At 48.5% G+C, this 13,071-nt stretch overlaps 1 protein-coding gene across 4 annotated transcripts in view; it reads left to right on the top strand.

The window, feature by feature from the left end:
• Positions 1–13,071, top strand: part of LOC135899451 (uncharacterized) — a 361,492-nt gene that overhangs the window by 108,882 nt on the left and 239,539 nt on the right. For 3 of the 4 annotated variants that reach the window (XM_065428705.1, XM_065428704.2, XM_065428706.1), the window contains exon 1: positions 10,101–10,618. The exons of the other annotated variant lie outside the window; for it this stretch is intronic. In XM_065428705.1, the coding sequence (XP_065284777.1) occupies positions 10,616–10,618 (3 nt within the window). In that variant the 5' untranslated portion in view covers positions 10,101–10,615. Of the gene's footprint in view, positions 1–10,100; positions 10,619–13,071 lie in introns of those variants that run through there. 4 annotated transcript variants of the gene reach the window in all.

Raw genomic sequence — 13,071 nt, 5'->3', positions numbered from 1 at the left:
TCAATGCATTGCGCAAGCGCTTGCAAGCGGCCCCAATACTTGCTCACTTCGACGAAGACGCTGACACTGAAATTCATACTGATGCCAGCAATACGGATCTCGGCGCAATTCTTGTGCAGTGGAAAGCTGGTGCGGAACGCCCCATGGCTTATGCAAGCCGTGGTCTCACCAAGGCTGAGAAAAACTACTCAACCACTGAAAAAGAATGCTTAGCGGTTGGGTGGGCAATTGGTAAATTCCGACCCTATTTGTGCGGTAGACCCTTTAAGGCTGTCAGCGATCACCATGCCCTGTGCTGGCTTGTCAACCTCAAAGATCCTTCAGGCAGACTAGCACGTACAGGCAGACTAGACAGTTTTTCGTGCATTCGCGGGCTTCTTTCACGCTCGGAAAAACACTTTATGTAGCACATAATGAGCAGTTGAAAGCTGTATCGGCTGTTTTTCATATTGCCCTACAATTTTCTCATTGAAACTCGACGTTGTTTCAATACGTAAAAAAGCACGATTGAATAAATATATTTACATCCAACCGCCAACTTGCGACGCTAAACCACACCCCGCGACTTCTGCCGGCACGCCTATATGGAAAATCGCACACAACACGCGCTAAGAAACTCCTCCGTAGTGCCTAGGCAGAGTCGTATATTCTAAGAGCAAAAGTCCCCGCATGTCCTCTCTCGCACCCGCTACTCGCGCATACGCGCAAACGACCTTCGTCTCCGCAAGTGCCACGTTTCGCTATACCTACTAGCAATTGTAAATACGCATACAGGACTTCGAAGATCGCGTGACGCATACGTCACAAGCCCCGCCTTCATTTTTTTTTGCTCCTCGCCTTTTTTTCGGCGCTACGTACTTCCGCTGACGGCGTTGTGCGCGAGCTGTTGTGATGTCTCGTATCGCGCAGCGCACAATTTTGGGCACTGTGCACGAGAACACATGACTAGTGGTGTAATTCAGTGCTACATGAATACTGAGGCAGATCATGTGGATCGAAGAGCATGACCACGCGCTGGAACACGGTATTGATTGATTGATTAATTGAAAACATCTTTATTTGCACAATATTCATAGAACTCGTGGGTGGGCCGCCTAGTCCGGTAGTCCACTGGTTATTGCTGCTGCGCTGGCCCTCCCCACCAGCCAGTGCTGACGGTCAGGATCATCGCTGAGCAGAATAGCCTCCCACTGCTCTTCTGAGGGATTTGGAATGGGGTCAACTATGGGATTAAATTGGCATGCCCAGACCATGTGGTAGAGGTTAGCTACCTCTCCACAGTGTGGTCATTGCGGGGAGTATAATGTAGGGTACCACTGGTGTAACGTAGTTGGCGTTGGGTATACGTATTGGTTTGTAGCCTCCTAAGGGTGTCCTCAATTTCCTTCTTTCCTTCCCTCCTCTCTCTCTTTGCTATCTTTGTTTTCCTCCTTTCCCATTACCCCGGTGTAGGGTAGCCAACCGGACGTGATTCTGGTTAACCTCCCTGCCTTCTTCTTATCTCTTTCCCTCCTCGTCCTAAGGGTGTTCTCTTCTAACTTATTGAGGAATTTATGTGTTGTTGGGTACTCCTTCCTGGCTGTTCTGTGTGGTGCGAGATTGTCAGCATACACTGCTAAAGCAGTTAGGTCGCAGCACCCTTCAAGGTCATCAGGGGGAGACGCCCGGTATAGAAGAGCTCGGGCATGCCTGTGAGCGGCTTCGTTTCCTCCTGGTAGCTCCAGGTGACCGGGAAACCAGATGACTGAGGTTTGGATGGGTGGATGCTTAATCAGCAATGACAACCGTGACCTGTGAATTAATCGGACCTGTGAATTAATCGATTATTGAAGCTGCGACAGGCGTTCTGGGAATCAGTGAGCACATCGGCGTTGGGGTTAGATGTTATAGCTAATGCAATAGCTGCTTCCTCTGCGTGAGTGGGGTTGGATGTTTTCATCGAGGCACAGTTCACCATCGATCCTGAAGGCGTTGAGACCACAATAGTCATCACTCCGTTCGTTGGTCCTGCGGCGTCCACGTGAAGGGTGTTAGGTTGCTCGTCCCATTTCTTCTGCAGGGCTTACCCTCTTGCTTTTCTCCTTTCGATGTCATATGCGGGATGCATGTTCCGCGGAATGGGGTACACGTCGATGCGTCTTTTCACATCACGTGGTACCTCTTCCCTTTGGTCTATCGTATAGGGCAGATTAATATGGATCCTTTCGAGCACATCTCTACCTGGTTTTGTGAGTGCGAGCCTATTGAGTTGTAAGAGGTACTGTGCTTCCCACATCTCTTTGAGGGTATTATGTACTGCTAGAGCCATGAGCTTTGCCGTTGGCGTGGAGTTTGGTATCCCCAGTGCCGTCTTGTAGGCCTTCCTGATCAACCAACTTTTCACTTTCCGACCTGGGGAGGTTAAGGAATGCCGTCCCGTACATTATCCTAGAGATCACGAAAGCCTGCACTAAGCGGATGGTGTCCCTTTCTTTCAGGCCATGGTGCTTATTTCTGATACGATGTATCATCCGGAGGATTTGCTCTGTGGATGTTGTAAGCTTCTTCATAGTGGTGGTGTTCTGTCACCCCTGCGGGATATACAGCCCTAGGATCTTGATCTCCGTGGGCTTCGGTACTGAGTGGTTGTCTATATACACCGTGATGTTTTGCGCCAGAGGTGCCCTCGGGTTCTTCACGATGAGCAACTCGGACTTTTCCGGCGTACACTGGAGGCCTCTCTCCCTGGCGTACCGGTCCACCGTGTCCGCTGCTGCTTGAAGACGCTCCTCGATCTCGGCGTCACTCCCCGAGTTGCACCAGACAGTGATATCATCCGCGTATAATGTGTGTTTGATACCCGGGATTTCGGAGAGAAGGCCTGGGAGATCTTTCATAGCCAAATTGAACAAAAGGGGTGACAGTACCGCCCCTTGCGGAGTTCCTCTCGGGCCTAGAGTGATGGTATCTGATTTTATTCCACCGAAGTTTATAGTGGCTTGCTTTGCTGATACGAAGTTTTTGATATAGTTGTAAGTTCTGGCGACACAATTGGTGTCGGCGAGGCTTTGCAGAATATGTTTATGCAGAACGTTGTCAAACGCTCCTTTCAAATCAAGTGCCAGGATGGCCCTTGTTGTGACTTGGGAGGTGTCTGAAGGAGGTCTTTGTACAGGTACAAGAGGGCGTCCTGCGTCGGTAGGTGAGGGCGAAAGCCCAATTGAGTGTTAGGTGGAAAATGGCAGTTTTGCTACTTGCGCACGTGACCGCACGACAGTAGGAGCAAGCAGACGAAGCGGAAGTACATCTCTCTTGCTGAATTCGGTGCGAAGTAAAACAAAAAACACGCAGACATTCCGTTTGTATGTTTTATTATTTCTCTAAGCTTCAATTCGTCAATTCAAGCAACAGACCGCACAGATAACAGATGTCTTGAATAAATCTCGAAGTCAGGTGTCACCACGAGCGACGTCACGCTGCGGACACGACTACGTAGGCGCAATGGCACGGCTACGTCACCGTCCGGCTTGGAGCGTGGCGGCCGAGTGAAGGAAACACGGTGTTCGGTTTGAAATTTCAGATCCTTCCCCGGCGCGTAGCGATGTAATACTTTGCAGACACGATCGTTATCGCGCAATGTATGCTCAGCGCTTGTCAGCTCAAAATGGCCAGACCTGATGAGGGGCCCTTTAACTGAAAGTTCACTAGACAGACGAGTCACTAGAATATGGAACGGTGTAGGGCAAAATCAGATATCGACTCAAAATATCGAAATGCAATTTCTGGAGTTATGTACATCACTATATACAAAGTACAAAACAGTTACGTTGCTGCTTATATAGGCAGCAACGTAACTCCAATTTGCAATTTGCAATTGCAGTGGTGCTCCTAAAGCGCATGAAGTGACAAAGATGTCCAGAGATTCTGTTTTTGGGCGCTTCCTGTGGTAAAGCTTGTTGCTGAGACACGAAGGCTCGCAAATTTCCAAGGCATACTACAGTCTCGGCAAGAGCAAAGGATTTGAATCGGCCTCTGCCATTGCATCTTCCTAGTCGCAGTCTTCTTCTTCGGGTGAGCTTTGAAAACAATCTCCAGATCTGATAGTTCACCACCAGTAACGAGCTCAATGTCGCACTGCACATAATTTTCAGACAAAGTGTTGCCAGGGCCACTGATCAAGTTCGTTTAACTGAAATATTCGCTATTAAAAAATTCGTTTAACTGAAATACTTTTGTGTAAAATGAATAAAAGAACCGCCGTGGATTTTCTAAATGTTCTTTATTGTAAAACATTCGTTAAACCAACGTTCGTACAAGTGATAACTTACTGCGTAAGGATTCCGCTTTCTCTCATATAGCCTGAATCTCTAATTATGGACCCAGCCAAGTATTGAGATTACTTAGCAGTTCTGGCGTCCACAGACCAGATGAAATGCGTCTACATAGAAACGGCACATTGGTTGCTAACTTGGACCGGTTTAACATCAGGCACCAAATGGCGCCACGTCCGCTTCTGTTTTCTGCACATATGCGATACCATACGTCAACTAAACGTCTTCGGGTCACGTGCACCGTAACGTTCTGAAAAGTAATTACGTTGGACCTACTAAGACAAGGATACTATTCTGAAACTGTCGAATACAAGGACAGGCGATATCCAAACCCTGACGACACTGGTTCGAATACCAAAAGCTCCAGCATTTGCTTTTATATTTTCTAAGACATTCATTTACACCGGTGACTTGAGGAGGTCGCGCAACCATTTACTACTAGCGACCAAAGAGCGACTGAAAGTGACCGATGCCCACACCGACAAGTGGAACCAGCCAGCTCACCCCCCGCTTGCAGGGCCACGCGAAATAAGTATCAGCATATACAGAGGTCCTGCTCCTGCGCATCTGATTGGTTCAGCAGTTTGAAAAATGGCGCGACTGAATGCGCGCGACTCGAGCAGCGAGCGACTGGCCCAAAATGGTCGCCTTTTGAGAAAAGCGACCATGTGCGACCAAGCTGGTCGCGCGACCGCTGTCAATCGCCGGTGTGAATGAGCATTTATGCGCATGAATAGCGAACAGAATGCGGTCGCGAAGTCGCTTCGCTCCATGATTCGAGTCGGTTGTCTTCACCACAAGCCCTTCTGAGAGGAAAAGCGTAACCTTACAGGAGGTGCACCTCCATTCAACGGTAATTTTGTTGCCACTTCTCAGCGGAAAGCTTTTGAGAAATAAGTTCTATTAGCAACCTGCTCTTGGCACAGCATGGCATGAGCGCCGTATATACTACGGCAGATCAAGGGACGATCACTTCGGCGATACGATTGCCTTCAACGTAGTGCTCAACCAGCCAACTAGCGCGCGCCTGACGACGATACTATTGCCGAAAGTGATCGTGGTAGAATAGGTCCCAAGGTAGATCGCCTGAAGAGCAAAATGTGAGAGCGACAAAGTAAGCTTTTTTATCGCTGTTGTAATATTACACATTATAATATAAGAGTCCTTCAGTGAATAAGGGTTCTGATATTATGAAACTGTTTTTTCTTGCTGTTCTACTAAAGCTCTGTTGTAATGAAAGCGTTACAGCATTATAAAACGAACATGACGTAAAAGAACAGGCACAGCGTTGAATTAACACGCGAAAGCCCAATTTCCCGACGGCAGGTGTAAATGAACTTGCCACTGAGCAAATCGAAAAAAATGAAAACAGGGCACTATATGTCACAAGCTGCAAAACACATCACAAGTCGCGTGTCGATTAAACACAGGCCGCGTGTCGATTATTCCACAATAGCATTTTCTATACTGACCCGACAGGTGGACACACGCTTTGGATGTTTATGTCGTTTTAATAATTTTTTCATACAAAAAAAAAAGATTTGCTGTGCCTGTCTTAGTCTTCGCAATTACGCACGCTTGATAGAAACGAAGGCGGCGACCACGATCGTGATAACCATTTTGACGTCATGTCTGCGCTCTCGACGTCGTTCAGTCGCAGGCGTGGGCAAAATAGTCCTACATGATCCCGCATGCTCGATGCCTGAATGATGTAAACAACGCCTTCACTATATGTGTTGCGAGCCTTTCTTTGCGACTTGTGGTACGCCCTTGTCCTGAACATGGGCGAAGTTTCGCTTGACCGCACATTCTTTGATATTTGTCTGGGTACGAAAACACAACGTTGGTGCCAACTGACGACCGATGCAGTCGAGATGTATGCAGTGCTTTGCTCATTTCCCATGCGGATACTCCGGTATTTATTTTGCCGAATTAGCGCAAGCTGCGCCACCGCCAGCAGCTTACCCTTTTAACTGCTGTATATTTTAGCATGTGATCTGGGAAGTGCTGCTTATTATTTAATACATTTATTACTGCACGTACTTACTGATGATGTTGACACGGAAACGCTTTACTTTGTATTACGAAATCGAATAGCGCGCTCGTATCTCTTAGCAACATATCTTGCGCCAAATAGCCCAGAGTTGTTCCGCACCTTCTTGGCGTTTCCTGGTTGCGTGACATGAGTCCGGTTGGACAGTGGCGGGAACCTCTTTAGTCACAGCTCTATCGCAAAATGACTAGAGCGGATATATATCGTAATTATTTCTCGCATATCTTGCTCGAATGCTTATTCGGTTCTCATACGAAAACATTCCTTGCTTTTTCTTTTGAACACTGAATTATCTGTCGCTGTGGCAAAACACAACGCACTTGCGTTCATTTTGTGCACAAGGATAAAAAAAAAAAGATGCGGAATACACAAAAAAGAGAACAAGGAGAAAAATATATAACTCGGAGAAGTGATTCTATACTGTTGTTTAAAACGCATGTGTCAATTAGGAAACTGTCAGCATTATCACTCGAGGGGATAAACATTGTAATAGAATTATGGAACTTTGAATACAAACATTGTGAACGATGTTATTTATATTATTGGTATGAATATATATTCTTCTGCGATTAAGCATATTCTGAGCGTAATATTTGTACGCGAAAGCTCCTATATAGGTGCCCGTGTTAATGCGCTGTAAAGATTGTTTTGGTGAACTCGTCAATACAATGCAAGAATGAACGAACCTCTTGTGCCAGAAAATTGCACACGCTGCCTACTTGCGCTGCACCAAAAGGCGAGGGCAGGAAAGCACGGATAAACGAGCTTGCGCCAACTTAGAACTGCTTTGTAAGTTTGCAAACAGTTGTAAGCTTGCGAGCCGTTCGATTGTCCATGTTCTATTGTCCTCGCCTTTTCGTACATTTGTATAGAGCAAGTAGAACACGTGAAAAGCCACAGAGTAGCCGCTCTCATAGCCGTTTGGGAAACTGCGGTCACAAATTGTAGGTGCCGAAACCCGTACTGAGCGCCATCATTCTTCTTTATTACCTCCCAGATTGCTGCAATTGTCGAGAGCCACGCGTTTTTGCACCCGGGTGCTTTACAACTATCAGCTTGTTCGATCGTATTGCCACCAGACCCAAACCGGAATCTATAAGGGCCGTCGATTATGCGTTACCTGTTCTTAGCAGCCGTTTTGGGCGAACTCATGATCCTTACTCCATCCCAGATGCACGTACACCTAATTCTCTGTGGAGAGGGGGCATAGCCAGATGGAAGAACACCGGGCAAATGCACCCCCCTACCGTCCCCGTAATTTCTATGCACCAGGGATATCTGTCATTAAACGACGTGTGACCACACCCGTCTGCCTCGCCCCCCTTCCCTGGTTTAGTGCGACATTCCTGGCTGCTCCACTATACTTGTGGGAAACCAGCGCTGCTGAAAACTGTCACCGATACCAATTGCCTATGGCCACGTTGCTAATCTATACTCGTTCTTCTGCGAGATGACTAATTGCAGAACAAAGAGTTTCCGTCTTTGGTAGCAGCACTCGGGCACCCTATTTCTGGACTCATTAGGCCATTGTTATCCCTATTAGGCCATCCCTAAATAAACGCCTCTCGTCCTTAACTCGAGTGCTCTGCCGATATTCGCGCGGCTGGGCGAATGTGTGAGCTACGTGCGAGGGTGCAGCTCAGAAAAGGTGCTAAAGTGACACTAACTTTCGAATATAACGGCGACAATTATAATAAACTGAGATACAATGGAGCCAAGTTAAAGCGTATAGTTTATTATATCATGTTTCGCATCTCTCGTCATGATCACGAGGGGCGCTGGCTAACACTCCTAGGGCTAGGGGTATTAGCCTAACCTAACCTAACCTGACCTAAGGACGGAAGCCCAGCCGTAACCGTGGCACAATTGGTGCATCACCGCACCAGCGACAAGTTGTCTTTTCTGTCTGTTTCATTCCTATTTTCCTTTATTAAGGACACGAAGCTTTCCCAAACCTTATCCGTGATTATATCTGCACTTGAAATAAAAACAGCACTTAAAACTTCCCTATGCTTTCATTGGATTCATTGTGTTGTTGATCAAAGTAGTGTCCTTTGGTTCCCCTGATCCTCCTGGCTAAAATATATTTGATTGGCTGATTACATTGCTAGAATACAGCGTGCACAGCACAAATTCGGCGGCAAGGATGTGATCTGTGTGAGCCGGGAAGTGACGAACGCTGGCGAGGCCTCCGCAAAGAGTAAGCTTCCCTAACTTTTGACTGCGCCAGTTTGACTGCACCACGGAGGGCACTCGAAAATGCGCAGCGTATATTTTTCTTTTCTCTCTCTCCTGTAATGTTCAAGTATTTCAAGGCCAAAATGTTCAGACGTAAATTTAAAATAATTTAAATTGATTTAGTGTTTTAGTTCACTAGTCCTCTAAAACACATTTCTTGCTCCTCCTTGGTTTCTCCTACATGAAGATCTTTTTTTCTTTGAATCCATCAAGCTCGAAGGGAACAGACAACTGAAACCTTAGTTTTGTTTTGCGAAGGAGTTGAAATTGTAAGCTTTTCATGCGGTGTACGGCCCAGCAGTACGTGTTGCTGGGCTAGTCAATTTCGGACCAGAACACCTATGGCGACTTGCGCAAAGATGGAAATAAAAAGGCAGTGGTATAAAGAAGTCTTCGTCCCTTTTTATTTCCATTTCCAGGTGGGTTTTGATTAAATGGACTGAAATTGTTGGGTATACGACTCCTCGATCTCATTTCTTTTAGTTTCGAAATTAATTTGCTTATAACCGATCGAGCGGAAAACTAAGTTTCACTCACGAAGATTTCTTAAGACAGTGCTATTTACTTATAACTACCGCTGATGCTCTTCTTGCCTTACTATATAAAACGTGAAGTTCTCTCCGTGTCTTTCGGAGCGTGCTTAATTTTGTTCCTAACCAGACGTGAAACAGAACTTAAAGCGTCATAACGCGATGGAATGCCGAAGAAGCAGGAGTGACAGAGAGGGAGAACAGAGAAGTTTACGGAAGGGGCATGCCGCAAATATTTGAAATCCTTCCACTTATCGACAGCTGCATAGCTAAGCCGAAAAGAAAAGCAACGAGTGGTCACGTGACCATTCCATAAGCAGTCCTCGAAACGGGCGAGTAGTCAAGCCGGCTTCCCACAGCTCGCAAACAGTTGCCGCAGCTCAGCTGCGAAGGAAATGAATGAAAACCGCGCAGAAAGAAGGGGTTGGGGGCCTGTCTCCGGCATTTGTCTCCGGCCGGAGGGGCGCCGTATTTCCGCGTTCGCCGTCCACCGCCCGAGGGACGCCGGCGCCGAGCAGAGGACGCCGACCTCCGTCGCCGCCACCGACCGCGCGCGGCGGCAGCGCGACCTGTTGCGCCTTGGGGCTTCGCGCGCATCGCGGCCCGAGACGGCCGCCGCGCGTTCCGCTCCTCCTTTCCGGCATTCCTTCGCGCTCGCAACGTGACGTATCACGCTTGGGGCAGTAAAATCCAACGCGCCCGTTTCGTGCCGCGGTGCTTTTGGTTGCAAAGAGCGGACCCCGACAAGCTTCTCGTGACGTAAACGTCCACAACGCAACGTCATGGATGACGTCTGGTTGTTCTAGCGGCACAAACCGAAGCGCCTTTCGGCACGCGCGGCGCGCTCGCAAGTTTGCTACCGCGTAGTTCGTCTGGGTCGTGACGCAAACTGACGTCACGGTTGTTCGGAGGCGACGGCGCGTTTTCATTGGTAGAGCCGGTCTCCCTTCTGTTCTCCCAGGTGCGCGGCGCGCGTGTTGGGCCAGGTGGCCCGAGCGGTGCAGAAGCGGGTTTTGCGCGCGGCGCCCGTCGAGTTCGTGCGCTTGCTGGCAGCCGCTGAGTTGACTGGGTTCCGTTTCTGCGATTGTGTGGCGAACCCCTCAACGTCTTTTGTCCGCGACTGCCCTCGTCGTCGTCACCGTTGCGAGAGGGCGAAGGAACGAAGACATGTCAAGCTTTGCGGGCTGCCCGTCGGGCCGACTGTGAGCGGTGTTCTTTTCTCCGTGTGTTGTGCCAGTGGTCGTCGTCGTGGTTCGGCCGGCCGGCCGGAAGTTGTGGCTCCTCTGTTTTGTTGCACGGCGCTGTCATGGCGGTCCGCCGTGCGGTGTAGCGCGCGCGAGACGTTTCGGTTCGGCCGCGTGCGTGCTCCCCTGCGAGACGGCGTTTTGTCGTTCATGGCTGCGCCGTTCCTCGTCGCGACCCCGTGCCGTCGTCGTCTAGCGGGGCCGTCGGCTTAACCCCGCCAGGAATACCGTCTCTTCGCCATGGTAAGTGGCCCGACGGCTCTGCCCTTTCCTCTTTTCCTCGCCAGTTGCCCCTCGGAACGCCGTTAATCGGGGACAGCCGCCAACACCGCCAGCGCACGCTTTCGCGTGCGTCCACCGGCGCCGTTTTGCTGGTGACGAAACGTCGGCGAGTTAGTGGCGTGTAGCCTGAATGGGGTAAGCCTGGTTAATGTCGCGAAAGCCGCGGTGGGCAGTCGCCCCGTCATTGTGATGCTTACGCAAGTCGATTTTCTTTTCCCAACGAGCCTTGGCCCACATCGACCGCTGTGCAGATCATTCGAGGATCGCGCACTCTGGCACGTTACGTAGTCGGGGCACAGAGAATAACAAAAACAAAGATCTTTGTTTCGCCAAAGACAATGTCAACGTATATCTTAGGCGCGCAACGCAAGGCAACACAAGCACACGGCTCCATCGAAATCGGTTTAGACGATCGGCGCCAAGCTCGCGAGCATTTTTCGCCGGAAACGATTCGAGGTAACTGGCCCTAGTGCCATTGTTATGATACGCACCGACCTGCTGCGGTAGGAAAATAATGGATGGCATTTGAATCGGTGCGTCTTGCTTAGTCATAGCGAATTGCAACGTTGTGTACACGTGATCACTTGGCTTCGCAAAGCGCCGAAATGCTTGGGGCGGCTGCCGACCCTCTAAAAGATGGTCGTTTTGATGAGATTGCCGCACGTGTTTCGTACGTCACGTTAAGTATTTGTTAGCTCAAGACAGGTCGATTCGGCCGTGCGCCTCAGCGAAGTGTTCACAGAGTGACCGATCAAGTTCGGCTGCAAGAGCACCTGTCGCGTAGTGAATGCCGGCTGCAGCTCACTCGCGCTTGCTGAACCCCGACTCAGAACTGTTCCAACCTAACACACAGGGCTTTATTTCGGTGGGTTTCAGTTGAGCTGAAATGAGGTGACCTTTCTTAATGCAAGTTCTGAACCATGAGTATATAGGAACCTACTGCGTCATTGAGTTTCGCATCGAGCATCTATTTCAGGTGTGTTTGACAGCTGTTATGCTTGTAACGGCGCTTGTTTGGAAATCGTTTGGTGTTCTGGCTCTAAGGGGTCTTGCGCGACATTCGTCTCTACGTTAACAGTGCCTTTTGGTGCCACTTGACATGGTCTCTTTCTGAGCTTCGTCGACGGCGTTGTCGTTGTACTGATTGAACGAAGTATAAGGCCGTGATTAGCGCGGCATCTGCTGTGTAAAGCGATGTGCAGGACATATCCTCCGCAATCGTACTGTAAGCTAGGGGCAATCGTAAGCAACGGTGTTATGCGGTTGAACATATAGGCGAACCTTTGCATAATCACTCAAACGACGGGCTAAATGCATGTCGTGGTTTTGTGATTTTGTTGAAGTTCGAATTTTCATAATTAAAAAAATAAATGAGCGGTATTGATGTACATGTTCGTAATGGGTAATCATGCCGTGCAGAAACGTAAATTTTCAAGGTGACTTGGTAGTGCGTCTATCTAATGCCTGAAGAGGTATTGGATAGCTGTCAATTTTTGGCATAGAGCAGCGTGTCGTAATGAAATGCGACCATTGAGTTTTTGACCGTACTTCCTGAATGCATTTAACGAATTCAACAACCTCCCAAGAGGTGTTTGAAAAGTTTTGCCTTGTAATTCAGGCAGTGTGCGCTACTTGTGTATTCTTAAGCAGCTGAAATAAATAAAATACACGGTGCACTGCCGAAACAGCTTCAGCAGTGCCTTTCAGCTATGTATCGAGGGGATTGCAGGCATAATTTTCGAAAGTGTTGAGGAGATATGTGCGCGTAAACTTGCCCGGCTTTCCGTTTAAAACCACTCATGAAAATCTGTATTCGTGTTCCAAACTGTGCCATAGGTGCAGGCTCGACCACGAAGAAGTTAACCTGAAAAAAAAAAAAAAAAACGGAACCCTTTCTTTCTATTGCTACAGGAAATGTATGCCGGTGAAAGAAGCAGATTGTTTTAATAAATTCATTCTCTTCTGTTTGTAGCCGAAAACAATTTTCTCTATATTTACAGAATTTGTCCCAATGCTGTAAAGTGAAAAATTTCTGGTCAGTACTGTGAGCGAAATTAGATTCGTTCGTTTCTTTACTGTACTCGATTAGCATTTTATGTGCAGCTTCACCAGCCAAGCAAGCGTACGCGGACAGATCTCGTGTGCGTGAGCCAATTGGTCTTAGTCCCCTTACAAGGTACAGCAGCAGCTGGGGGCGGGGTCTCGGAGCACGGCTATACAAACTCTTCGAGATGATACTCGGATGTGTCGCGTAGTGGCGGCCGTCTTGGCGCCAGATGGCCTGTCAGGGCGGTCACACATCGTATGTTCCGCGTAGCCCGCTTACCTCTACGTGTATCTGTTACAGCCGTATCCCAGCCATTGGTTCTTTCGTAGTACACGAAAGCTGCACTAAACTATGTGGCAGCTTCTTT

Source organism: Dermacentor albipictus, chromosome 6 (genome assembly GCF_038994185.2).
Source record: "Dermacentor albipictus isolate Rhodes 1998 colony chromosome 6, USDA_Dalb.pri_finalv2, whole genome shotgun sequence".
In the NCBI taxonomy this organism is placed as follows: domain Eukaryota; kingdom Metazoa; phylum Arthropoda; class Arachnida; order Ixodida; family Ixodidae; genus Dermacentor; species Dermacentor albipictus.
Note: the sequence above shows the minus strand (reverse complement) of the source record. Positions and strands in the feature narration are given on the sequence as shown.